This window comes from Manacus vitellinus, unplaced genomic scaffold (assembly GCF_001715985.3).
Source record: "Manacus vitellinus isolate BGI_N305 unplaced genomic scaffold, ASM171598v3 scaffold_57_pilon, whole genome shotgun sequence".
Taxonomy (NCBI): domain Eukaryota; kingdom Metazoa; phylum Chordata; class Aves; order Passeriformes; family Pipridae; genus Manacus; species Manacus vitellinus.
This window is the reverse complement of record NW_021940666.1, coordinates 194-27,650: the sequence shown is the minus strand read 5'-3', so window position 1 is coordinate 27,650 and position 27,457 is coordinate 194. Positions and strand designations below refer to the sequence as shown.

General features: G+C 39.8%; 1 protein-coding gene across 1 annotated transcript in view; it reads right to left on the bottom strand.

Annotated features, from left to right (window-relative positions):
- Window positions 1–23,268, bottom strand: part of CSTF3 (cleavage stimulation factor subunit 3) — a 48,691-nt gene extending 25,423 nt beyond the window's left edge. Inside the window, exons 1-3 of the mRNA XM_008928320.3 lie at window positions 23,184–23,268; window positions 14,636–14,737; window positions 14,410–14,505 (exon numbers count right to left, since the gene is read on the bottom strand). Of these exons, the coding sequence (XP_008926568.1) occupies window positions 14,410–14,505; window positions 14,636–14,737; window positions 23,184–23,213 (228 nt within the window). The 5' untranslated portion in view covers window positions 23,214–23,268. The remainder of the gene's footprint in view (window positions 1–14,409; window positions 14,506–14,635; window positions 14,738–23,183) is intronic.
- Between the last annotated feature and the right edge of the window lie 4,189 nt (window positions 23,269–27,457).

Below are 27,457 nucleotides of genomic sequence, written 5' to 3'. Positions count from 1 at the left end.
CTGCAACAGATTACAAGTCATAAATGGGCTGTGAGGCATCACCACCCGAGGGAAAAATAAAACCAATTGTTCCACTACACAGATCTCACACCTTACAAGGCTCTGACTTAAGATCTAATTTATTAAGGCTCTGAATTTAAAATGATTCTTTTCACTTCTGTCAGAAATCAGTGTTCATTGCAGTAACGCAGAGCTATTAGAAAAATCATTCCTCCTTGCACTTTGCTATCCTCAATATACATCAGAAAGAGTAAGAAAGCAAAAATTTGTTAAAAAGTGGCAATTTACTATTTAATTTGAGGTTGCAGCTTGGGAAAATAGGGTATTTTAGGGTGCATTAAGTTCCCCATTAGGTTTATAGTTTGATCATTTCTCACTATACCCATCACACCTACAGTTTTGATACATTCTTTTCAAATATTCTTGCATAAAAGGCCAGAAAAGAATAAGTTAAATACCCATAATTTTTTCACACTGTCAATTATGGTATTTCAGGAAATTTGTTTCAGTAAAATATAGCTATCAAATAATAATAATTTTTGTGGAAGTTTTTAAGAAGTCTCTGCTCATTCACCAAGAATCTACGTTAATAATACACCCGAACGATTTAGAATTTCAGAGAGCTTACTTTTTAAAGGGATCCTTGAATATCTGCTTTTCAAAAAAGCAAAACATCTACAAGGCAGAGGTCCCTCAAATGGCCTCCATACTGACTTAGCAAAAAGGGCTAAAAGCCCAAATGAACCCATTAAGACCAGAAGGAACGGCTGCCCTTTTGGGTGCTCAAATTCCTTCACAGACCATGCATTAATGCCTCTCATTTGCCAGCATGGTATTGGTCAACTAAAAGCTCTCCTCAAAACAAAGACACCCAAACAAGCAATTCTCCTCAGGGAAAGGAACACAGGTGGCTCAAAGAGTAAAAAATGGTACTAGAAGATGTAAATATCATGCAGCATAATCTTCTTACTCCTGTCATATTAGCACAAGACCAGTTTGGCCCGTTAGCAGATGACAAAATGTTCTTAACTCTTTGCCTCTGCAACTAGAATGTCAAGAGCAGTTTTCCAATAATTTGTAGCAAAAATGGCCCCAGGAAAGGCTCTCAAAAACCATCAGACTGCTCCTGAGTTCCAAAGGTGCCTGGGGGCTCTCATGTCGGACCACAGGAAACCAAGAACCAGAAACCTCCAAGTAAATAGTGCAGATTAATGCTGAGGCACAAGTAATTCTCTGCAACTGCATCTCAGCATCGATATGCAGTTGACAAGGTGTACATTCCATTGCAAAATAAACCTTACTAAAGGTAAACTAAACCCAAAGTGAGCGCCCCTTAACTGCAATGCTACGGAAATAATCTTAGGGAGGGATGTGGTTCCTGGGTTTGCCATGGATTTGCTAGGAGGTCATGAAGAAACATTTATTACGTCAATAATTTACTAAACTGGGATAATAATCTGCTTCAGATAATGATTGAGCTGCTTTTGTTTTAACAGCAGTGAGGCACTCCGGCTGAAATTCTGGAAATAGCCATATTTTTCTAACACGGGCAGCTGCCCTAATCAAAAATCCTTCTGCCAGAAATCAAGGACATTCTCTACTGTGTCTTTTATGAGAACGCATATTTTTAATCACAGTTACTGAAAGACTGTATTTGAAAAGTCAATTACAGAATTGAACACCCAGATTTCTGCCTTTTGGCAACAAAACTCACTAGAAAAAGTAGCATTTAGAGGTAAGAATTAATAGTTTCCTTCAAGACATGAGTTTTAATGCAGGGTTTTCTCAATATCTAGTTACCAAGTCTGGACTGATCACCAACCACCTAATCTGAAACCACATGAACAATGCAAATATTTTTGGTTAAAGACTTAATCCAAAAACACTTAGGTGCATAGGCTCTGCACAACTACACTGGCTCCTCTGCTTCCAGAATACTTGAATTTGAGTGCAATTACTATCCTAGCTAATGAGACTGCTTAGTACATTAAAAAAAAAACAGGTTTCTAGAAGATTTAAATGCTATACTACTTTTCTCCATTTAAACACTGTATAAGTAGTTTTAAAAGTGGCTTCCACTTCTCCTTGTCTTTTAAACTTCAGCTTCATGCCCTGCTGGGCTTCCATCTGTGGGAACAGTCTCACTTCATAAAACAGGGTCAAGACAAAAATATATGTATAGCTTTTTTAAGCCTGTCTGAGTTGATAGTAGTGCTTAGATAACACTAAATGACGTTACACTTGAATAATTGGCTACACAGAGATGCACTGAAGTTGGAAAATAAAACCACAGATCACACATTTCCATGCTTTAGAAATGAAAGCTATGTAGGTGACACTGCTGCTGAAAGGAGAGAGGGGTTAGCTCTACACTGACATCTAATTTTACAGGTCAGCTTAAAATAACTTACACTTTATGTGAGGTTGGTTTGTGTTTGTGGTTTTTTTATACACTCCATGCAATTAGAACTGTAAGATTAAACCCCATTTAAGACAGCTGCACTTGTAAGATAAAAGACTTGCACAGACAATTCATTATGTTGTTCCTATTTGAAATTCATTGGTTAGAGAGAAGAGCTGTTCTTCTGATGCCAGATTTCAATGGAACAAAGATCCCATGTGCTAACATTCATTTCCCATGCAGCCTTGGTAGGTGCATTTGCAGCTTATTTCACATCTTAGGGGAAAGATGAAATGTGGAAGCATGTCACAGAAGCAGTACAGAAACTCACAGCCCTTGTAGCCTGCACAAGAGTGAGACAGAATACAACGGGATTCCCAGTTTCCTCCCACCTCCCTCTCCCCATCTGAAGAAACACCAGGAGTTAGGGTCATGTATTTCAGCTAAAGATTCTGATTTGGGGGTAGTGAAAAGACACTGGCAAAGGCAAACCTCTAGACCTCTAGACCTGCCAAAGAAAGGTTAGCCCTGACCTATATACTATAAACACCCTGCTCATGACCAGATATGTTATGAACACCTGCACAGAACTAACAAATACCACTGGTAGTTCTGCCCCCTGTGCTAGAGAGCACTGGGAACAATTAGTTTCTTTTCAGTAAAGCCTTGTGTGGTACTAATCATCCCGTTCCTTTGTTGCTTTTCACGGTGAAAAGTGTGTTTTCTTCTACACCCACCCACCACCAAGTGCTTGTCCATGCAGAACGAGGCATATTCTAGGCAACTGCTGTTTTGAGACACCAGAGATTCAGTTTGATATTTCTTTCCCCTCTCCCTCTAACTGAGCATTTTGTGGCTTCTCTGCTGTACAGTGTTCTAAAAGTTCCTGTAGAAAACAGCCTCTTTATGGCAGACAGAGAGCATGTATTTATTTGATTTGGACTGTGAGGACTTGACTTTAACTGCCAGGCTAGGTGGAATGTTATGTAAATACAGAATATATTCAGACAGCATTTGCATTAAAGAATGCTGCAAAATGATTGCAAAAAAAGTTTAAAATGTTAAAAATGGTATGCAGGCTCTCGACTAACTTCTTACATCTAATTTGCATAAAAGAACAGTAGGGATCTCAGAAACACTAAAACAGCCCTTTTTGTTATATTTTGCTGCTTTAAGCCAAGAGCAGCACTTGGTCTGATGTAAAGACACCAAGCACACAATACCAAACTGCTCTGTAAAACTGACACGTAACTAGCACAGCATCTCAACTGATAATCCCCATCACTGGCAGAAAATATTAAATATAAAACAGAGAACCTCTACCAAAACACAATGTAAGCCACCTAAATTGAGAAAACACAGCTCAAGAAAAGGTGTGAACTCCCCCACGTTTGTGCTGGAAGACAACAGCGTTTGACTTGGTTTTGGTGCATGTTGAGTGGTGACCCAGTTGAAGCATCACTACAAAAGCCCTGTGATTGAATCAGCCAGCACTTGAGAACTGATTTCAAATATTGATTGCAGCAGGAAACTCTGCACACGGGTGAAAAACGTCACAGTCCAGATGTTAGTTCTTAGCACCTCTGCCAGCCTGGGAGGAAGGCAAACACAGCCAACACTACTGAGTTCAAGTAGCTGGTGTAGCTGAGCAGCTGGGCAACGTTTCTTTGCATTAGAGGCACAAAATACACTCCAAGAGCAATGAAAAATGTTTTGACTACGAAGCTTTTGCAGAAATGACAGACTGTTAGAAGTCTGTCATGCAGGCTAATCAGACATCATCAGTACAGAGTCTTCCTTTGATTCAGTCCAAAGATCAGCTAGAATTATCAAACCTAATTATTTAGAAACACCCATATTTTTCTGATTAGTAAATTAAAAACCCCGTAGATTGACCTTATTCACAACTTTTCTAGGGCAAAACCCAAATTTTAAGAACATTACAATAACAAACGTGATATCTAATGTCATGCTTTTTTTTGGTTAAGTAGTTGAGATTTCTTATGCAACAGTAATTTTTTAACAGCTAAGACTACTAGCACAAAACTTACCTCCATCTGCTTAGTGCCAGAAAAATATTTCTGCTGAATTCAAGTCTGTCTGCTAATTTTAAAGTTCCACAGTACTTCCCTTTTATACCCATTTTGAACACATACAAAAAAGCATGTGCTATGTAATTTCTGAGTAAATTCAATCAAATTGAATTTAAAAAGTCAAAAACCCCAAAAACCTGAAGCCTGAATTCTATTTAGTCACAGCTTATGTAGGAGAAATTAAAGTTTTATCTTTTAAGGATAAACCAGACCATCTGTTTCCTGCTCAGGGTTACCAGCACTGACAGTTTACCAAGGGCAAATACTGTGGAATATTCTGAGGTATTTGCCCATCCTGCTCAAGTATTCCTGTGCAGAATTTCAGTTGATGTAAGTTTATTGGTAACATTTCCCTGAGGAATTCTAGCTAGTGGGGCAACAACAATGGGCAAGTAACATATACTTACCGGGGCAGCAATTTACTTTTTAGGGGATGGAGAAGGGATGGGGACCCTGCTCTGTATTAAACATGTTAACTTGCATACACAGCATTTTTTCAGGTAACTTGAATGAAAAAGCCATGCATTTGGGACTATGTTAAGAGTGCATTTTTAGAAAGGAAAGCTCAGTAGCTCGTAGGGTTTTCAGAGGCACCTACGTGTACTTTTTAACATTTATCCCAGTCTATTTAGAACCAGTCCACTTGAAACTTCACATTTTTCATTATAGATTAACTATACTTTTTTCTAGTCACCTTTTATATACCATCAGTCATCATCACTGTGATGTGCACATCTAGCACAATCTTACAGTTAGGCAGAATTCACAATTCCCAAACCATGGTCAGCCAGGACTAGAATGACAAAACCTCCCTAATGAAACGAAACCTGCTCGACTAAGGCTCTCAGTGTAGGGCCTTCCATTCAAATCTGGTATGAAGGATGTGTTTCTTCATGTATGAACCTGTCAGCACTGTCAGTTTAGGCAGGTAGACTGTAAGTAAAACTATTAGTTACTCCAACGTCATGGAAAATCTGGGGAAAGGGGTCAATTGGCAGAGGTGGCGGAAGGAAACTGCAAGTTGAGCTTCCATCAGCAAATGTGTTACAAAAGCAATTTTTTGCAAACTTATTCACTGACACTCATCTTCAACTTGCATTAATTGCACATGAGAAGTGCAGAACACCTTTAAGTAGATGCAAGCCTACATATACTAAATTACCACCACTCCAGTGTCTGCAGTATTAACATCAATGACAGGGCTTCTTTTACCTCAAACTCCAGCATGATATAACGTGATCTTCTAAGTATTGTGATACAATGCAAAGGAGTAAACTATGGAGACTAACCAAACCAAGTTCCAGGGAAAGTTTAAAGGAAACTAATTCGGAACTGCTTCCACAACATCCTGCATATCACAGGCTGCTGAATGTGTTTGCACGCTTTACAAATGCAACACCATTACAATCTCACCAGCAGCTATTCAGTTGCATAAGCATAATTAAGAGTTGGTTAAGAGCACCAGATTTCTTCTGCAACAATTAGGATGCAAAAAAAGTTTGTCACGGGGTTAGTTTTACATTTCTTTTAAAAATAAAATCAGGAAAGTTACAGAAGGGCGACAAAAAGTTAATTATTTCATTACTAGGGAATCTCCCCTCACTCCACTCACTGCCCCATCAAAAATGGTCAGTACAATTCTGACACTTAAAGAAAATGTCTGAGCTGTCCCATCACAGCCTCCTGAGACCTCCTCATCATCTGAAAGGGGAACTGCAAGTGCCCATTGAAAGACATGGCCCAGAGCAATCCCTGAGAGCCCACAATCCTCACACCAAATATACTTCTACATCTGCCCACAAAAAACACACAAAAATAGTATTTTGATGGGTAGGGAGGAATGGAGAAAATGCAGGTCAATACTGGTTTCAAGACAACAAAAATAAAAATGAAGTCTAGCTCTGTCTTTCCCACTCCTTTACATACAGCATCAAGTCATGTTTTTGCACTCAGGTTGAAGCTGCACATAATAAAATTCTTTTCACTGTTATTTTAAATATATTCTAAACAAATTATTTTTCTAAGTACCGATAAACTTTTAGGTAATCTGAGTAAATTACCTGTAGACAATTCACATTAACAAGCTCATACACCAACATTTCTATTCTATGATTTAAAAAGAACGTTAATTACGCTGTGTGACCTCATTACATAAACATGTATAGACACAAATGAGTATCTATACATGTACATATGTTGAGAGATTCCTGAGGAATCCACAGGCACAGAACCTAGTATGCCCTCATTTAACCATAAAAACTAATCAAAATCCTAAATTAGGAGAACATTTTAAACACAGTTTGACGTATAACTAGTTCCACTGAGCACAATGAAGTGAGCTCACATTCTAACTTCACCACATCTGTTTTATCTGCAGGATAACACACACATAACCACAAACCTGCCACCCCATTTTTGTCAATCTAAACAATTTCAGTCTGAGGGTTCATTTTTATTTTGTTTCAGCAGTAAGAATAGTGTTTGAACACCTATACTTTCAGGGTGAACGACAGCTGACCGAAGTTGATGACTTTGTTGCAGTCTGGACATAGAAAATCCTACAAATTGAATAACTAGGCATCGTTTTAGTCCAAATGTAAGACTTGAGAAGTATTTTAAATAATGTTTTGATATTTATTCTCACATAAACCAAATACAGCAGTATCAGAACGTTTATAGCAAGAATGGATGGTTATGTCTTGTTCCAGTTTCATGCACTGGTTATTTCTTATTCTCTATTTCATGCACTAATGCAAACCATGGGGAACCAGAGAGAATAAGCTGCCCTCATTAGAAAGTCTAAGTTTTATCTAGATATATTACAGGAATCAAAGGAGGTAAGACAGTTGATCCTCCATCACACTACTAAACTTTTCAAATTAACTAATATGAACTTAGAGGAACAGCTTGAATTAGGAATAAAAACTACATAATTTAGATATACGTACAAGCTGTTCTGCTGAAACACAGAGCCAGCGTGAATGTATGAGTAAAATTCCCATGCAACCTCAGCACACTAACACTTCTCCCTCTCCTCCTTTTGGAGAAGCAGATGATGTTAAAAGTCTGAAAGCCTTTCCCCTGGCAGCCTAAAGGATCTTTGGTTAAATCACCTACTAATAGATCAGCAGTGTGCGCTCACTGGAACTTGTGCAAACTAAGGTTAGTGCAGAGCCTCTGCCACAGGGCTCAGAACAATCTGTTCCTAAAGGAACAGGCCCAGAGCCAGATGAACTGTTTACACTTCAGGTTAACAGTGGGTTCTACCAAACAGCCTTGCCTCAAGATGCAATAGGACTCCACTCCAGAAAAGTATTACTGAAAACCATGCACAAACCAAATTTAAAAAGAACATCTTTCTCCTTATCTGCCTGTCCTTAATGCCAAACATTTACCATGCCACAGTTCTAATGAACTCTGGACACGCTCCCACGTTTCTACATTATGAATATTTGTCACTACCTATATCCAGCTAAACCCCAGTATGGATCAGATTCAAATAATTCTAAGATCTCATGTGTAATTAACTGCATGTATATAAATGTGCATTAAAAAAGTGAGTGCTGCTTGTGCAATGGTAGAGTTATGAATCAATGCCTGTCACTTCTCACTTTTGAATCGTTTTATGTAAGAAAGCAAAAAAAATATCATAGGGTGTTAGGTACACCACACAGAAATCCAAAACTGCTACTGGATATAGAGCACCTGAAGCCAGTGGTGAGAAAAAGCAAATCCTAATGAGGGGAAAACCAATGCACACTCTAAAATGAAGAGCATTTCTTCTACCAGGGCACAGGACTGTCACAGTGAATGCCTTCCCAGAGCTTTGAGCTAAGAGAAGCCACTGCATTTCATGACAACCATGACTCAAAGCCTTTTCACAATCTAAAGAGACTCCACAGCGAATAAAGTAACATATTACTGTATGTAGTAGCACTGGTAGGAAAGGTTTAGCAGAGTGTTCTCTCAGCCATCACACTTCTCAAAATCTGAATAAAGAGCATCAGGAAACTCAACCAGCTAGAAGCTGGAAGAGATGTAGAAACGAATCAGAAATTAGGACTATAGCTCCCTCTCCCATGCAGAAGAAGATAATCAATCTGTAGCAAATACAGGGTACACAAGAAACCTCTGTTTTTACTTCTGGTTCTTTCAGGTTCAGACATAAGAAGCTCGAGTTTGTGCCTGACCTAACACACATATTCCCCCCTCAAAATATCAACAGAAGAATCAACGAATGACTTCAACAAAATAAAGCACATGATGAGAAAAGTTTTCACTGTCCTTGTTACATTTGAAAGTGAGACTTCAACAGTGTTGTGAACGAGAGTATACAGCTAACATTTCTAACAGGGATATTTCTGTCACCCCACATGGAAAGAATACAACAGAACAGGAAGCAGTTCGTGTTTATTCATGTGAAAACAGCAACACACGACAGAAGAGGGTTCATAGTCATCTCTTCATTAGGCATCGCTTCCACTTCAAAAAGGTCCTAAAAATTTCCCATGATATTTTCAATGATCAAATACAGAAAACAGAGTCACGAAGAAACCCACCAGTGTTGTACTGTGCATCTCCTGAAACTACAAGTGTCAGTGTGTGGGTAACTTTCTGATATTGTACAACTTGTAGGACCACGGCAACTATGCAAGATGTACAGCCTGTATTTACATATTGAGCAGAAGAGACAGGAAAGAAGTTGCATCCACCTTCTAGTGCAAGTCTACAATAATCACACAGACAGAACAACATTTATTAACAGGAATGGAACAAGTCCACACACGAATAAGAAAAGATCATAAATAATACAGTTGTAAAAAAGATTGAAAATCTCAGACTGAGGCAGTCAAGACTGTGCAATACAGGTATTTGTACAGAGCACCTGTACAGGAGTTTCTCAAAAGCAGAAGTTTACCATGAGAAATGTGGGAGGCTAGAGGGGTGGGCATGGATTATCATGGGAATGCCTTCCAGGCTCTCTTAACAAAGAGTAGCTGGTGAGACAGACAATATTTTCGGTTGAAAGCACCACTAAACACAACCTCAGCCAAGGAGTCTATTCTACTTTGACTTCTGATCACTCCGACTTCATCCTGACAGAAGTCAGTTCCCATTTTATCCCAAGCAGAATAATTTTGGTGGTATGTTCAACAGTTTTTTTTTCCTGAATTCATAACCAGATTAAAGTAAAGCAGGGGAAGAAAATGCTTTGAAGAAACACAAACATTTTAAACAAAAACAGTCATTTTTCTAAACAGTTTTATTTACATTTTTCATATACAAGTATGTTAAATGATACATTCTGACTAGTATCCACACCAGTGTGAATTACATGGATTAAAGATACTGATGTATTGCATATGATGAAATGCAAAAGAATCAACCCTAAGCTTTGGTCCCACCCACAGAATCTGGTTTGCTACAAGACATCTAAAATTCAAAGTGTTCATATCAAATAGAAGTTATGTAAACAAATGTATCTAGTTTCATTTCTTTGGAAAGAGCAACAACACAGGAATCTCAGTTGCAAAATTCTCGAGATGAAAAATACATATTAACAGCCCAACGCTTCACACGCACGTTACCAGGTTTGTATTTATTGTTTCTAGACTTGGGGTGTTTGTCACAACTGTCTTGTACTTATGAATTTTAAATCTTTAATTATGGCAACCTTTTAACCCCCACTAACACCAGTTTAAGGTGACCACGATATAATGCAATATACTCAACAAAAAAAAAGATAAAAAGGTGTGGTGTGAACTGGCCTGAAGCATTCAGGACAATTACAGATGAAAGTTTCCATTCAGAGTAACTGGAACTAAAAATTCTTTAGCTCATTAAAAAAATGTTGCAAATACATGACCATAGTTTAATAAATGTGCTTAAGAGGATTTTCAACCTGGTGATTTCTCAAAGGAAAACTAGCAGAGAAAAAAGAGACAACTTCAAGTGTTGGCTTCAGAACTACTGAAGTATTTACGACACTGGTAATGTCAATGTTCTTTCATGTGCATGGAAAGCATTATCAAGTCTTTCTGTGTCTAAGAGATGGTTCAAACAGTCAAAGAGACAAAGAAAATAGTAACAGACAGCTGGGCCTATGGGATCATAGGGTATTAAATCAGAATTTATTTTTACATTCCTGTAGAACCTTTTAGCCAGATGCCAAAGCACTTTAATCACTATATCAAGCCTCACAACAACCCTGTGAGGTAGGTTGTTTTAATAATGGCAAAACAGGTTAAATAACTTACCCAAGAAGACACAGCACATCAGCAGAGCAGGCTAGAATCCAGACTGTGTGATCTATGGATTTAACATTATGGCACATTTGGCACTGAGACTTACATACTCCTTTATAAAAACTGGGAAAGAGGCACTGCCATGTGAATTGATTCAAGTTTTCTGGAAAGAGGTTTTTTTACGAGAAAGGTATCAAGAGAAAAACGTCCTTTAAGCAACTAGAGAAAACAAGAGCCTGAGAAAAGTGGCATTACTGTTCCACTTCCTAATTTTAAGAGATGTGCAATAGCAAGTTAACTATTTTACTTGCTAAAATATGTATCAAATCCCAAACTCTATTTAAAGTGTTCAAATACTATGACCCCAAAAAAGTTGTGAAATCGGAGTTGTTTCATCCAATTCTATTCTTTCTATGTCCTGCAATTCTTCTTTGAAGGTCAGAAGAAATAAGAACCAGTGTGAGAATCCAAACTTTTTCACCAATTCAAACTTTAATAGTATAATTCCCATTAAAAAACAGCCAAAGCATGCCCTTCCAAGTTAATTTCCATGTTCTACTGACTACCTAAGAGACCAGAGCACATAAATCGGTGTTTGGCACCCGAAATGCCAACATGAAGTATTTGGTTCCTTCAGCACAGTCTGTGTATCAGCTGCAGTGAGCTGGATGATACACCAGGTGCTGAGCACTGCTGGGCACTGTATTCCACTAGGGAACACAGTCATGCACAGAAAGGGAAGCAGTCAGGGAGCTGAACAGTCATAAACCCAAGAGGGAATCACAGCAGTAAGGCCTGCACTTGGATGTTATACGTTACAAAATGGACTGGCACATGCAGGGCAACGGTTTTTGTTCATATAAACAATGATTCCTATTGAAGTGACTAAAAAGAACACATTCCCTGAGTTAGGCAAACAGGAGTTTAAAGACTTCTAACAACTGTATCAATAGAGTACAACTGTTAAAGGGCTAATTTCATTTTCCTAAGGCCACAATCACAACCCTACTCCTGGCTAATCTCCCAGTAATAGCCCACAACTCGGCAATGCTTGCAGCTCTGACTTATGCCTTCCAGAGGACAAAATTCTGTAGCCAAAGACAACCTGCCAGAAAACAACCCCCACTTTCCTCTCCCTTTCTGTCTTTCTGTGAGGCAAAGAGGAAACATTACCATGTTAAAGAGTAAAATGCTTCTTTGACATCAGGAGAAATGCACTTACGGATGACTAAAGATTCAGCAATTTTCAGATTTCAATACTGAGGCAGTGAAAGCAAATCAAAAGCTATGCTGAAGACCTACCACAGGTTGACTTTCCCAACTCCAGGGTGAAAAGATCTATACTGAACAGTCCAAGAGAAACTTTCTAGCAGGAGGAGACTACTAAGATTTCCACGGAAAAGAAGTCCTTGGGAAATACCTTCCCTGTATTCTTTGTACATCTTAAGGCTGCAATCAAAGAAGTCTCAAAACAATTGCTCTACCTCAGGTAGCCTTCAAAAATTAATTGAAGACTTAATTTATACTCAACCACAGTGTTAAAAGAACGTGTGAGATAACATTTCATTTTAAATTTACTCTCAGATGAGCTGTTCATATGATATGCAACTTAAAACAACATTGACAAGAGCATCCAATTGTGTGAGTGTGTATATTTTTAGGGAGGAATTTGGAAATTAGAAGCTATTTCAACTTACAGCTACAAATGCTTACGTATACTTAGAAGAAGCAGAGAAAATCATATTGCTGTGAAGATAAATCAGTCACTATATGAGTTCTGTGATATGCTACTGGAACCAGGAAAAAAAAGGTTGAAAATTAAGTCATAACTGGGATTTTTAAAATTTGGCTGCTAAGATGGAAGATAAATCTCTAAAAAGTGCCCTCTTCCATTTCTTTCAAATATAATCCTCTCCAATTGTAACCTCTACCACAAATCTACAGCTCATATTTTTCCACTGTTTTGAATACCAGAATCATATTCCATATCTCTAATATCTGAAGTGTATTAATTAGGCAGACACAAAAGAACTTGTGATCGTTAGGCCAGTTCTCTCCTTCTCAAATTTACCTCATGTTACCTAGTTACCAAACCTGCTGAGAAGCAGCTGATCTTCCTTCCTTGAAGGAGCACAGAAAAAAAATGATACCCTAGACTGTTACAAGCTTTGCCACTGTTAATGTTTCTAAATACTCTTAGATTATAGATCAGTTAAAAGGTATGGATTAAGGGAAGTAACACCTGTCAGTTCATCTCTGAATGTGGCTCAAGACAAGAAGGTTCACACTGGAAACAGGACTTTCTGCTGAAAGATCTACAATGTAGTACCAGCTTTCTGAGGTGTTCTTACTCTTAAACTTGAGGCATGGGGAAGGTAAAGGTTTTAAATAAGCACAGAAATCAGGTAACTTAATGTAAAAATGAAATTAGATGACATTCTAAAGACTGGAACCTGTAGCAAACGTTACAGGATACAAAAGGCTTAAGGATTTGGCTGCAGGGTCCCAATGGCAAAAATATGTATCTGCATGTTAGTCCATTCACAACCTCCCAAACATGTATAACCACCAACATTCTAACTCCCACTACAAACTGCTGGAAAAAAAAATAGTGAAAACTCTATTTAATTTGGTAACATCAATTCAGATTGCACTGTAACATCTTACTTCAAACTGCAATATAAAAATTTTTGTTAGATTCCTGTCATCCCAATTTTATTTGTCTTCGAAATTTACTGCCAGGCATGTCTGGATATGTAAATTTAATGTAAAATAAGATATGATAACTATACAATGAAGTTTTGCCACTCAGATTGCTGCACAGCAAGTGTCACATGAAATGGAAAAATATTGAGCTCATTTCTCATCTACAGAACACAAGTCCCCACCCCTGTAGTTTAGCACATAGAAAATCTGTCCCAAGAAAAATGGGCAGCTGGAAGATGCTCACAAAAAGCATGTGCATTAGGATTAAATAACAACTACAGAAATGAATAAAACCAGAACCAACACTCCTCCCACCCCCCAGTCCTGCAGGGCATTCCATGGCATGTCATTAAACGTGGTCTAAATGACCAATGCACTGAGGGGTAACTCTTACACAGTTATGTAAACAAACACAATTTTGGTTGGGATTTTTAAAAGCTATTGAGTTGTGCTAATGCATTTTCCCCAGCATTTTCATTCCAGAAATTAGCTTCCACCCCACACCCTCCCTGCAAACACTGTTCACAGAAACACTCAATTCCCTAAGAAAGCAAAATAAAAGAAAAATAAAATCCAAATATTCAGAGAAAGTCATTCAAATAAGTTTGTATGTGTAAATAAAAAAAATAAGTCCTCTAAGTAAATGACACGGGAGGCAATAAATTGACACGACAAGCAAATAAAAGGCTAAAGCACTCCAATACCATTGAAACAGTTTTAATGTTGTTGCAATTCCATAATGCAACAATCATCAACTCATAAAAGACCCAATACTTTAGAATTCATTTTAATCATTCCTTTGTACCTATTTTACAAAATAAAGGCAAGGCATATTTAAAATCCCCTTTCCCCTAGATATTATGTGCCTATCTTAATCATGCTTATAAAAGTAGAAACTTAAAAACTCCTATTAAATGTCATATAAGAAAAAAACAAACAAACAAAAAAAAGTAAAAATATTAACCTCTGCTTCAATGTACAGTTTCCAGAATCTGCCAGAACTGGGGAACTGGGCAACAAGGCGTTCATAGGTCTTCCGTGCTTTGTCTATAGGCTGATTCTAAAAATTAAAAATCAAAACAGCATTTACAATATTATGACTTCTGTAAATGAATATGCTGATTTTTACTCCAGAACCAAATAGTGTGAGTGGACCATAGATAAGGAAATGTAATCCTATATCACTAAACCTGTGCCTCTCGAATGAGAATGCTCCAAGCGTCAAGGTCATATGGATTTTCTTCTAGTTTCTTTTCAGCTTTCTTCACTTTTTCTGGGACATATTCAGCAGTCTAGAAAAATCAAAAAGAAGACATAAGAGATCACAAGCAGTGTTTGAAAAGTTCTTGCCCCAGCCACGAAGTCAAGCCAACAATAACATTCTGACAACGTAACATCTCCCGAGCTCGGTTTTCAAGCTGGATTTCCTAAACTGTAATTTATGGGGCAAACAAGCTGGCCTGGGAAGATAATGCACTCTTAGCACAAGTTCTACCTTTGTGGAGATCCAGCAAAGAGTTAGACTAAACACACTACCTGTTTCTAAAACACAAGAACAAATTTGAGTTTGCTGGAAAATTGACTTCACTCTGAATTTTAAACATTTTTACCACCCTTGAGCTTTTAAGATGCAATAAGTAAATTCAGACCAATATTTCTATTACAGACCCCAGAAAAACAAATCCCAGTTACTGCACAAGTCCATCAGTGTATGGAGAACAGTATTTTGTATCAGAAATTTAAGATATAAACTAGGAGATGACAGTTTTAGCAGGAACATATACATGCTATCCAAGCACAATTTCTTTGTTAACTTTCTGATCTCTCATCTTACAGTTGCCTTCCTGTAGTTTTGACACTAAACTATCCTTAAATTGCCCTTTTTCTAAAAAAGAAAAAACACTTTACCAAATTGAATGTGTACTTGTTGACACAGTTACCATTAAAGAACAGGTTTAAGTCTTCTTTCAAAGACCTCTGAAAACAGATGCTTTATGATTTCCAGATATTTTTTCTAGATTTAACACTGTTATCACGAAGTAGATTAAAAACAAACTACAATCTGAAGATCACATACAGACACCCCTTAAACTACATGCTTCTTACAACCCTAAAGGATATGAAGTTTATTATTAAGCATAATCTGACCTGTATTCCAAATAGCTTATTTACAAACTTTCCAGATCTGACTCATTTTCAGGCAGTTGTTAGCAATCCAAAAATCACACCACCAACCAAACTCTTGCCTTTGTGAGATGCAACGGTAATAACCTCTAAGTCATTACTACAAGAGCTTGTTGGTGAAATTTTATTTACAAGTTAGCTACATAATTACTGTTAGAATATATAATTTTGTATTATATATTGTATATATATATATATATATAGTATATATATATTCTGCACTGATTTACCGTGCAGAAAAATTTCTAAAAGCCCCTGTCAACTGCTAAATGATTATTTCAAGGAAATAATTTTCATTGTTAACATTGGGTCTAGGTCACAGAATCACAGGATGGGGCAGCTTGGGAGGAACCACAGTGGATTGTCTGGTCCAACTTCCCTGGCCAAGCAGGGTTATCCCAGAGCACATGGCACAGGTCAGTGCATCCTTCTGAATTTAAAAAAATTTTATTTTTTTTAAAAAATTTACTTATAAAATGGACAAATGATCAAAAATGTTGCAGAACTCTGAAATGGACATGTAATGGAAGATATGCATTAAAGGGAAAAGAAAAAAAAATCAAGTGGAAGGGTTTTATAGGAGTTTAAAGATCATTATTCTTTTTAATTTACTTTTCAAGTAATTCTTAACATTAATTGCTCAGTGCAAAGCAGTGTGGTTTGAAGGGAAGTATCAAGTCCCACATTAAACTATTACCAAATTAGTTTGATTTAAAAAATCAAATTAAAAAGCAGTAACTCAAAACTGTCAGCTCAAAAGTAGTACATTTATAAATTTACAGTTCAACTAATACAGGCTTGAGATGCAAAATGGTATAAAATGAACCAGTGTTTTTATTTCTTCTTTATGACATGCATAAACATATTTCAGCTTACAGAACATAGCCCTGGAGCTGAAATTTCCAAGGTTTAAGCACTGTCTCTACAGGTGACCCAAAGTAGCAGCGTGTCAGTACTATTAATGTCCCCTACAATAAAAAGGACCCCACCCTACAAAAACACAGGGTCCTGCACTGTAAAATACTGAATTTCAACAAGAAAAAGTAGAATGGGCCACTGAAGCACATTTCAACTATCTTAGTAGTAGTTTAGTTGTCTTATCTCAAACCCTCCAGTGTGACAAAAAAAATAATTGTTTCACTGCAGTGTCAGCTGAGTGAAGACTTCCAGGAATTTGATTTCACCCGTGCGGATACAGAGTCATAAACTCAGGTTGAAATAGCTCATAAAAAGGAGAAGTGGGTAAGATGCATAACTGTAGCAATCCCAAGTTAATTTTGTACCTTTGATACAGGACTCAGTGTGTGTAAGAAGCACAGTAAGCCCATTCTTTTGTTGGAAAATAAAAGACTATAATTTTCTAAATTGGCAAATATTCCTGTAGCAGCAGCAGCAAAGAGTTCTCCACGCTCTACATGGGTGCTCTACAGAATTGAAAATAACTATATGATCAGAGTTTTAAACTAGACTGCCTGAATGTGCTTCTACCTTATGTAAGAAAACACTTAATTTTCTACAGCCAGTGTGAACTCCCTCTCCTGTCCCTATCCATCTCCAGGATGTGTAGAAGCCATCCACATTTCATGGACATACTGCACTACAAGCAAATCAGTGTCCTGGTTCTACCTGAGGGAAAATAAGACCTCTTTACTTTGCATCTTCACAAATTATCACTCCTGATAGACTGGAGGAACCAACCCTTAGGATTTCCAGGATTGCCAGAACTGGGTGTGTGAGCAAACACACGTTGAGCCACACACCAAATCTGTGAGGACGAACACCCACTGCACACAGACAGCAAAAGGGAAGCAGGAGCTTGACTTCCAACCTAACTGAGCTAGAGGCAGAGAGACATGTGACCCCACTTTTGAGAGCTGCATGTTCACTGCACTCTGGGCTCACACCTGCTGTTAGCAGTTCAAGGCTACGTAGCTTTTTTTTCATTGTACAGCCTGCACAACCACCAATATCCCAAACTGTGAACATTTAGTTCTTGGGTGTTCACTGCCATGATCCTGCCCCTAGATAAGCATTTGCACCTCATCTCATCCTGGAACAAGCCAGTTCCTCGAGTTAAATCAGCAGAAAAATAACCTCTCAGAAAAGTGATTAACTTTCTAACAGTACAATCCCTTGATTTCAGGACCAGATTGATGCAGAATAAAGGATGCAAAACATTCAAGACCTCAGCAGTCCCAACTTAGATCAGCTTAAACTACTATAAAACTGAACCTAATCACAGATAGATACCGGCTTTTAGCTTTTCTTTACTGCCTTAAAAAAAGGGTCACAATGAATTATTGTAATTACTGTAAATTACTGTAAAAACACTTTTCCCCTCTGTTTTTGATAGCTGTTTTCAGTATACATCCACATAATCAGGTTCCTGTCCCACAAGCAACCCTCTGAAGGTCATGGAATTATTTTAACACTTAGGGTTCTGTGTCTTCTTACCACCTAGTCCAGTTCACAGCTTCCCTTTTATTATTTATACACTGACAAATACCAACAGATTTTGGGTTTCACAGATACTAAAAGTGCAAAATGATCTTTCCAAAATCTGAAAAGACCTAAAACCAAATTATCTAGCAAAAAGTCTAGGAACTCCTTCCTGCAAAATACATCAACTGCACAAAATCCAAATCTAAATTCATAAAGAATGTCAGAGGGAAAAAAAAATCAGAAGAAACAAAGTTGACTTCTAATATTTACTTAAAGTTATTTATCAATCACTTTCAAGGAAAAATTGTTTTATACCATCCAGGTAAAAGCAACAGTTTCCTCAGGTCTTTTGAATGAACCTCGATTCCAAAGAGTGTAAGAAAATACTTAGCTAAACACCTTTCAATTATTTGCACCACTTAATGCATCGAATTTCTTAAGGCATCCTCCTGTTTCCACAGAAGGATCTTCTGATGGGAAAAGGAGATGTATTTAAACCAGCTGTTCCACCTGTGAAGTGGCCAGTTTAAGATGATTTAAAAACCAGTGCTAATTAGGAAATAAGAACTCCTACAAACAAGACACACAGGCTGTTGTACACGAAGAGGCAGGAATTTTAATGGCTGGTTTAGTCAAACTGGTTCAATATTCAAAAGGAAGTCTATGTCCATTCCACAGAAGCTACTGCCTGGTTTTGGCTGGCTATTGCACAGTTTATCACAACCTGGACTGTAACAGACCCAGTGCACACAATTTCAAACATATTAACACTCAACAAGCATTGTTACTTCCCCAGTTTGGTAAATTTACAGGTTTGCCAAGCCTAAGGGTTTTCTTTCCTGAAAGTTTATTTATAGCTGTATGTGCATAGAAGAAGTTTTAAAATCCTTTCCTCAGTAACACATCCCTTCACTACAGTTACAGCTTATCAATCCTTGCACTTTCTTAAATGTTTTTAATGCTTGGCTTCTGTTCTGCTACTAAATGAATTTAACTGTGAGCAGTCTTGAAAAAATGTTGTTCTTTAAGACTGGATCACTATGAGCAGATAAAGCCCAGCACATTCATCTCAAATAACTAAAAAAGGATACTTTTGTAAGTACTGCCCCAGCCCAACACATTCTGGGCTGTTTCAGAACTCTAGATAAACCAAGAGCTTTAGATTAGTAATGATTACTCTTCTTTCCTCACAGGACTGTTTCCCAAACTTTAGACTGACACATTTTCCACTTCAAGTTCTTGTTGTCATACCTGGAACTTACTGACTCTGGAAATGCACCTAAATCATAGTTTATTTACAACTGCATAAAAACTGGCATAAAACCACCACGTTGCCAAGACAGAAGTCTTCATCAATACTTGTGTTCATTCTGTTTACAACCTGTTTTACAGTAAACATTGACAATAAACCCAGTTTTACAGGTATCATATAAAATATGCTCTTAGAGAAGTTTCCTTCAAATGGCTCCTCCTGAGACGTTAAACCCACACAGTCCTGCAAGAATAACCTTCTGTTTTCAGCCTTGCACTCAATGACATATATTTTTAAAATGTTAAGCTAAAGTTAATTACAACATTTAGTATTGTAGAATTGTATTTAGAATGCAAAAACTTTCATGATGTACCACCTCAAACAGACACAAGACATGAACTTGAGAAAGGAGTAAAAAAAAGGAGAAAGGAGTAAAAAGAAAAGGAGGAGTAAAAAAAAAAAGGAGAAAGGAGTAAAAAAAAAAAAGGAGAAAGGAGTAAAAAAAAAAAGGAGAAAGGAGTAAAAAAAAAAGGGAGAAAGGAGTAAAAAAAAAAAGGAGAAAGGAGTAAAAAAAAAAAGGAGAAAGGAGTAAAAAAGGGAGAAAAGTACCAGCAAGAAATGAGAGTAGACTGTTCTAGAGATATCTTCGTCACAGAGACAATACAAACATCTTTTTCCCCCAAGCTCAGTCTCCATATTCATATAACACATATACATCACACACACTGGGGGATGTGTCTTGGAAACAGTCACAGCAAGTTTGAAATGTGTGTTCCAGCCTTAAAAGATTAGAAGGTGCAGAGGTAAAGCAAACGTTGCATTGTCTTCAGGTAAAACTGATGCCTGACAAATATATATTAAGTGGGGAAAAAAAGTGTTTGTGCCATGGTAAAAAGAGGGAGAAAGCACAATGACTTTGTCTTGTCAGAGAGTACATGAAACAGCCACGATTGAAATGGAACTAGATTTGTACATTAAGGTCCAAAAAATGTAAAGACAGACAGAGGTGCAAGCATGTGCTCTTTGTAAGCCTGACACAAGACTGGGAACAGCTTGTCAGGGAACTTGCTGGCCAACAGTGGCAGATGCAGCCTTCCAGTCTACAAATGTGCATGTCTATGATATGGAGAGGGCTGAGTGTTTGCTACTCCAAAAACTAACCCTGGAAAGTCTGGTTTGTTAAACATCATGTCTGGCAGGGGCCTAACAGATTTTAAGTCCTGACACCATTCAACTGGTTCTACAGAATTAAGTTGGATCCAGCACAGTTAACACAGTGCAAGAATTTAAAATCTACTAGAATAGTGATGGTTGCAGCTCCATCTTGTTCTACAATAACAATGTAAGGAGGAGACAACCTACATAAAACAGCTCAGGCTCCTGATCCACCCAGGAAAGCAGCCCAACAATTCCTGGTGCTAAACTTGGCCTAAATGCAGTAAGGCCACATTTCAGCTGCGCTGCCCCCAGTACAATAAAGCCTCCTAAAGCCCACCTAGTTCTTAAACCCTGTAATACCTTTACTCTCCTGCCCTCCCCATATCCAACATTTACCTCTGTCCTTCCTTTCTACACTGCCAGAGCCCTGTACTTGCTGGAGACAGCAGGACAATCTGTTATTCCCCTGGCTGCCTTTGGAAGTCCCCTCCAAAAGCTGAGCTCTGGGTAGCAAGACACAGACTCCCCTGCAGGTCAGTGAGTCAAACACTGACTTGTAAAAGAGCTTTAAACCTGCATCATGAACTACCACATTCCCAAAACCTCAGGAGCTGCTCGGGGAAGCAGAAAATGAAACCTGAAACAGGAAAGCCAGGTGCAACCCAACCTCTGCCCAGCTTCAGCCTCCCACAGAAGGGCACATTTACAGCCCTAAGAACACTGTGTTTGCCAAGTCAGAGTGCCCCACAGCAGCTGCTGGGTGGGGCAGGGCCAAGGCACAACTGCCCCACTCACAGGGCTCTGCTGCTCCTTTTCCCACAGACAGGTGGATTTGGGTCTCCCATGCCCTGCACACCCACAGCCAGGTTGGCACCCTGCTCACTGAAGGGACCTCCCTCCTACACCACGGGATGAGTGGGAGCTTCTGGTGCTGGAAACTCCACGGCAGTGTTGCTAAAGGCACAGAGATCAAGTTGTGGCTTGTTGTAACATTCAGAGTCAGAGACAGAAGTCTGTCAGGTAAGAAAAAAAGGCTGTGGAGGACAAGCTATTGAAGCTGAAGAAACCTGATGGAAGGGAGAAAAGTGGCTACAACAAAATTAGAGACTTGCAGGAAATCAAATCCATCATAAAGAGGATGAAGCAGCAAAAAAACGACAACAAAAATTAACCCAGTCTACAAAAGCTTTATATTTTATTTTTATTTAAAGTGCACCCAACATGAACACCGTAATCACAGGGGGAAAAAAACATGAACCTTAACATGGACCAACCCCTAAGTCATATGTTACACCAGGCGCTCTTGTGGGCTGCAAATAAACATTTACAGTTTTTTGAATGCTAGACCCCTCTGTGATGTGGCACAGCAACGCTGCAGCTGTTACTTCACAGAATAACTTTTACTTCACTCTACAGACAGTAATTCAGCCTTTTCTTGCATATCAAACACTCCCTTGCAAAACAAATTAAAACCTTAAGCCAGCATTGTTTAAGTTAAATAGTAAGGCTTACAAGCTACAGAAACACACACACACTGCTTTGACCAACAGCTCAACTGTGCAATAAAACATCCATTATTTTATATATATATATATATATATATATATATAGGAATGCGAAGATTAAATGTGAAACATTACACACCAGGATTAACAGAACTTTGCTGTAGCATATTCTTACTTCTTTGCAGCCATGAAACGAACCATCCTGAAGAATCTCCTACTCAAAAACATACTCCAAAGTACGCTTACTAACCTGATCAGCTTGGAGCACAAAGGCTGGCAATTTTGGGGATATTCTCCCAATGAGGCCAAACCCGGATATTTCACACTGTGTGCGTTTGTCTTTCCTACACCCACCCACCCCCTCCACCGGATTGGTGATTTTGTAAAATTTACACCCCCAGCCTTTCGGGGAAAAGGCCCAAACACAGAAAAATTAAACTGTTTTGGTAAAGAAAATTACGTTCTACAAAAAAAAAAAAAAAAAAAAAAAAAGCTTCCTAAAGAAGCACTGAGTCATCAGCTTTAACCTGAAGTGTTTTTCAAGGCTACCGTGGCCACTAAGGCACGTGACTGTGTTATCAATCACTCCTCCCTCCGCCAGGAGCTTCCATCCCCACCTCTCTCACTGACACCGATTTTAAACCTAATCCCAATTACAAAAAAAAAAAAAAAAAAAGCCAGTTTGGAGAAATTCTGCCAGCAAGCAGGAGACAGTACACAGTAACATAAGATTAAAACAGATTATGTACAACATCCTGACTGCACCTCCCTATAAAAATAACAAGTCATGGTAAATACGTATTTTAGTCTATTAAAAAAAAAAAAAACAAAACTAGGCCAAATTCCACTGAAACTGCAGCTGTTTTACGCTAGAGGAAATCTGTGCCGTACAATAAAGAAGTCTCGTAATCAAATAAGTGTGTTTTAATTATTTTTTTTTCTAATTTAAACGCGTTTTAATAACGCTTTTTCCCGGAAGAAAAACGTGTCGTTAAAGAGGCCTCGTTAATTAAACGGTAAGCACTCACTTCACCAAACACAGCAAATTATCTGCCTAAAAAAGCTTATCCGGGTCGGAATTTTCCTCTCGAGCGAGGTGCGCTCAAGGACTAGAAATAAGCGAGGCTCCCTCGCTCCCCTGGGCCCCGCGCCGCCCCGCTCCCCTGGTCGGCCGAGCTCACCCAGCTCCCCGCTCACCTGGTCGCCGGCGCTCCCCTCTCCGGACATGTCGCACTATAGGCCGGTCTTGGGCGCGGGGGGCCCCGAGCGAGTCAAACAAACCCCCTTTCAGGAGGCTGCTCCCGCCGCTACCGCCGCGCCCGGACCCAGCAGCGACTGAGCGGCAAAATGGCGGCGGCGCCTGCGGGCCGGGGGCGGGGGGCGGAAGTGCGTCATCGCCGCGCGCGGGGGCGGGCGGAAGAGGCCGCAGAGGGGGCGGCCATGAGGGAAGCGCTGCCCGGATTTCCTTATTCGCTCCCTCCCAGCCCTGTTTTGCTCCCTCTCTCCCTCACCGGCGGCAGGGGCAGGATGCAGCCCGGGCGCCCGCCCCGGACCCGTACCTGAGGGGGTTCCCCGTTCCCTAGGAGGGCCTCGGAAACCGGGAGGCTTTGCTGTAGCCATTGCTCAGTGAATTTTCCACCGGCCTTCACAGTGTAAAAAATTAACAGCAGTAATGCTCCAAGGTTCAGCAGTTTTCTATCGGCCTCTACAATGTAAAAATAAGAGCAATACTTCTCAGTAAATTTTTGTCGGCCTTTACAATGTAAGTTTCTGTTAAGGTAGTAACAGAATAAGCCACGTTTCTGAATGCTTTAGTTAAAGCAAGGGTAACATAAGTATCCAGTTTTTGGCTAAGAAATGCTGAACAAAGACACTTTCCAATCAGCTGTAAATAGGCTGCTCACCGGGCAAGTTCTAGTAAAGTTCAAGCTCCAAACGACCACTAAGAGACCACCAGAACACCCTCTAGTGACCAAATTAGGACTTCTGAAGACAAACTTCTTAGACCTAATTAACATATGTATGAACTTTATGCGAGAAGGCGTGAATATGTAAGACCTTTGTTGAATATGTAGTATTGTAAGTAAACACACGCGATTAGAGGAGTGAGCCTCCTGTGTGGTCAGCGCTGACAATAAAAGAATGTCTGGCCACTAATGCTCTCAGATCGAGCCTTGGGGGCTTCTTGTTGCCGATTTACGGGAACAATTCCACCTCCCTCGAGCTCCTGCTCATCGAGGAGGCAACTTCAAAACACACGCTAAGAGGTCGCTGTCTCAACAGACCTCGAGAGCACAGGAGACAGCTCCCCCTAAAGCTGCTTAATTTTATTTACAAAATATTCACCCACCCTGACCGTGAGAGAAAGTCTTTGAATCAGCCGGTGCAGAAAAACTGTGCTGTGTGATTAAAAAAAAAAAAAAAAAAAAAAAATCACCGGAGGAGGTTTTGGCAGGTACCAGGGTGAAAGCTGACTTAGCTGCCTCCACAGCAACAGTGTGATTTTAAAATCGTACAATAGTCACGCAGAAAGACGTGAAATATCTCAGTGCTGGTACTGTGGGTTCCTTTCTGCTTCATCTTCCAACAGCCACTTTCTTAAGCCACAGAAATGTGTGGAAAAAGGACACAAGGAAAACATCACATGCAACCTGAAGCTTCGCTTGAGAAAAGAAAAAGAAAATAAACACTTACTTATCGGTGCAGTAACGTTTTTCTTCTCAGAATTTTGATTCTTCAGAACTCAAATACAAACATGCCTGTTAATCTGTGGTGATAAATAAGCTGTCCTGTTCTTGGAGAACGGTGATTTTGTGACATGGACCTAATTTGTTTCTTAGGGGCTATTACTTCCATGTCACAACAGACTCAGTTTTGAAAATATTTGATAAATAAATACAATTTCTTTCCCCAAAAACCTGCATTTCCAATTCATCAGTGTGTTGTTTTTCCATTTCCCACCTAGGAACCAGTTCCTTCAAAGTAATTGCTTAAAGCAGTGCTGGTGACACCCCTAATTAGACAATAGGTATGTTATTCTAGGGCTGCAGAGTGTCAGCTGTCTCACTGGCCTGGTTGAATTTTTTTCTAGTTCTTTGGGTTGTTCTAATTTTAGCTGCTTCTGGTTTTGGGATTGACTCCTTCAGCTTCATAGAACAATAAAGGCGTTTTTGGAAGGCAACGGCACCAAGAGCATCTTGTCTAATGGAACAAGTTAGTGGATGAGCAAAATAAGTGATGCCTGATGTCATTAAGACTTTTGCTCCCTCATCCCACATAATAATAAAACAATGTGTCCTCTCTCAAACTGGTGCTGTTCTTGAATTCTGTGATTCCATCCATGGGACAGACCTGGGGCAAACCCCTGCTGCTGTAAATACAACTGGTGCTGTTCCCTTCATGCTGTGACAGCTTCAATGAGCCACAGCTCTAAGACATGCCCAGGCTGGCCCACCAACTGCACCAGAAAGCCAAAGCTTGCAGGCTTTCTGTCCTGGGGATAAGGGCGGTTTGCTTTTTTCAGCCCTGCAATGCAACCGTCAGCCCAACTCCCAAAATTCCGTAGGGACAAAGATTGCTCCCAGACCAAAGGTGCCAGCCCAGAAAGCTCTTGCTGCACACGGAGTGTCCAGGCAGGCCTTCTAACTGCACCAGAAAGTCAAACATTATATGCTTTCTGTCCTGGGGATAAGGGCTATTCTTTGCTTTTCTCACATCTGTGCAGAAAATACCAGCCCGACTCCCAAAGTTGCACATGGACGACAATTCCACCCAGACGAAACGTGCCACGACAGAAAGCTCTTACTATCCATAGAGTGCCCAGGCACCACCACCAACTACACCTGAAAGCCAAAGCTCACAGGCTTTCTGTCCTGGGGTACAGGGCTGCTGCCCCCTTTGGTCAGCCCCGGCCTGCCCCCCCCAAAAAAAACCCGATACAAATGAGAATTCCTTGCAGGGAAAAGGTGCCAGCACAGGAAGCCCTGGCTGCCCATGGAGTGCCCAGGCTGTGCCACACACTGCACCTGAAAGCCAAAGCTCACAGGCTTTCTGTCCCAGGAAACAGGGCTGCTGTACGCTTTTTTCAGCCCGGTGCTCCAATTGCCAGTCCCCCTTCTCGAAAACTGAGACAAATTAAGATTCCTCCCAGATAAAAGGTTCCAGCACGGAGAAGTTTTCTACCCACAGAGTGCCCAGTCTGCTCCAGCACCTTCACCACAGAGTCAAAGGTTCCAGGATTTCCTTACTGGGGTAAAATTCTGCTCTTTGTTTTTCTCAGTTCTGCCTTGGTATTGGGGTCCCACATCCCCATAGTTTAATAAAAATGAAGATTCCTCCCAGGGAAAAAGTGCCACCACAGAAGGCTCTTGCTGCACACGGAATAGCAAGAATGTTCCTCCAGCTGAAAATAACAGACTTGTGGTAACAGTTTTCTTTCCAGTGTTGAACTGCCCTCAATCTGGTATTGAAAGTTTCCACTTAAATTACCAGGTTTACACCAGAAGAGGATTGTCCACCACAGACCTACCTCATAGGCCATGAAAGAGAGCTGGGAGGGAGGAAAGGAGGTAGAGCGGCTGTGGTTTTTCTACTCCCCCTGCCTTGGTGACTTGCTGCCCAGAATGCCTGACCACACCCTCACATGCCACACCCTTGCTTGCTTACTCCTATTGGAGCAGTTTATATCACCCAGTAACAACCTGGACGGCGTCTTCTTGTGAGCTGATTAGGCCTCGCAAGGCAGCTGGGCTGAGCTGGGAGTACTTTTTCCCTGCAGTTTAAATCTCCCACAAATGCCCTCAGCTTCATTCAATGATAAGATGATTAGAGCTTGCAGTGCAGCTGGATTGAGCTGGGCTGAGCTCGGAGGAGCTTCTCAATGGAGTATAAATCTCAAAGGAAGAACCTCAACTCCTGTCTTGGTTACCTCAGAAACTCTTCAAAAGCAGCTGAGCTGAGCTAGTCTGCTGAGATGCCAGGACACAGAGCATTTGATGACCACGGAGTGTCTAAGCTAGCCCAGAAATTGTAACAGAAACAATGACGGTAAGGGTTTTCTTTACAGACAAAAAAGACTGATGTTTGCTTGCAGGAATCATGGAGCTGAAAAAGGTAGTCTAACACAAAAAATTGAATGTGGATGAGGATACTTCCCAGATATAAGATACCAAGATAGAAAGTAATTCCTGCCCACAGAGTACCAAGGCTGTCCAACCAATTGCAACACAAATCACAAAGGTGTTTTCTTACTTGTGGAAAAGCAATGTTCTTGAATTTGAGGAATCCTCTCCTGCAATGGCAAATCGGCCTCCAAAAATTTCACACGGAGGAAAATTCCTCCAAGACAGAAGGTGCCAGGACAGAAAGCTCTTGCTGCCATGGAGTACCCAGGCTGGCCCACAAAATCCATCCAAGAGCCAAAGCTTCCAGGCTTGCTTGGCTGGGGAGAAGGGCTCCTGGCTTTATACAGC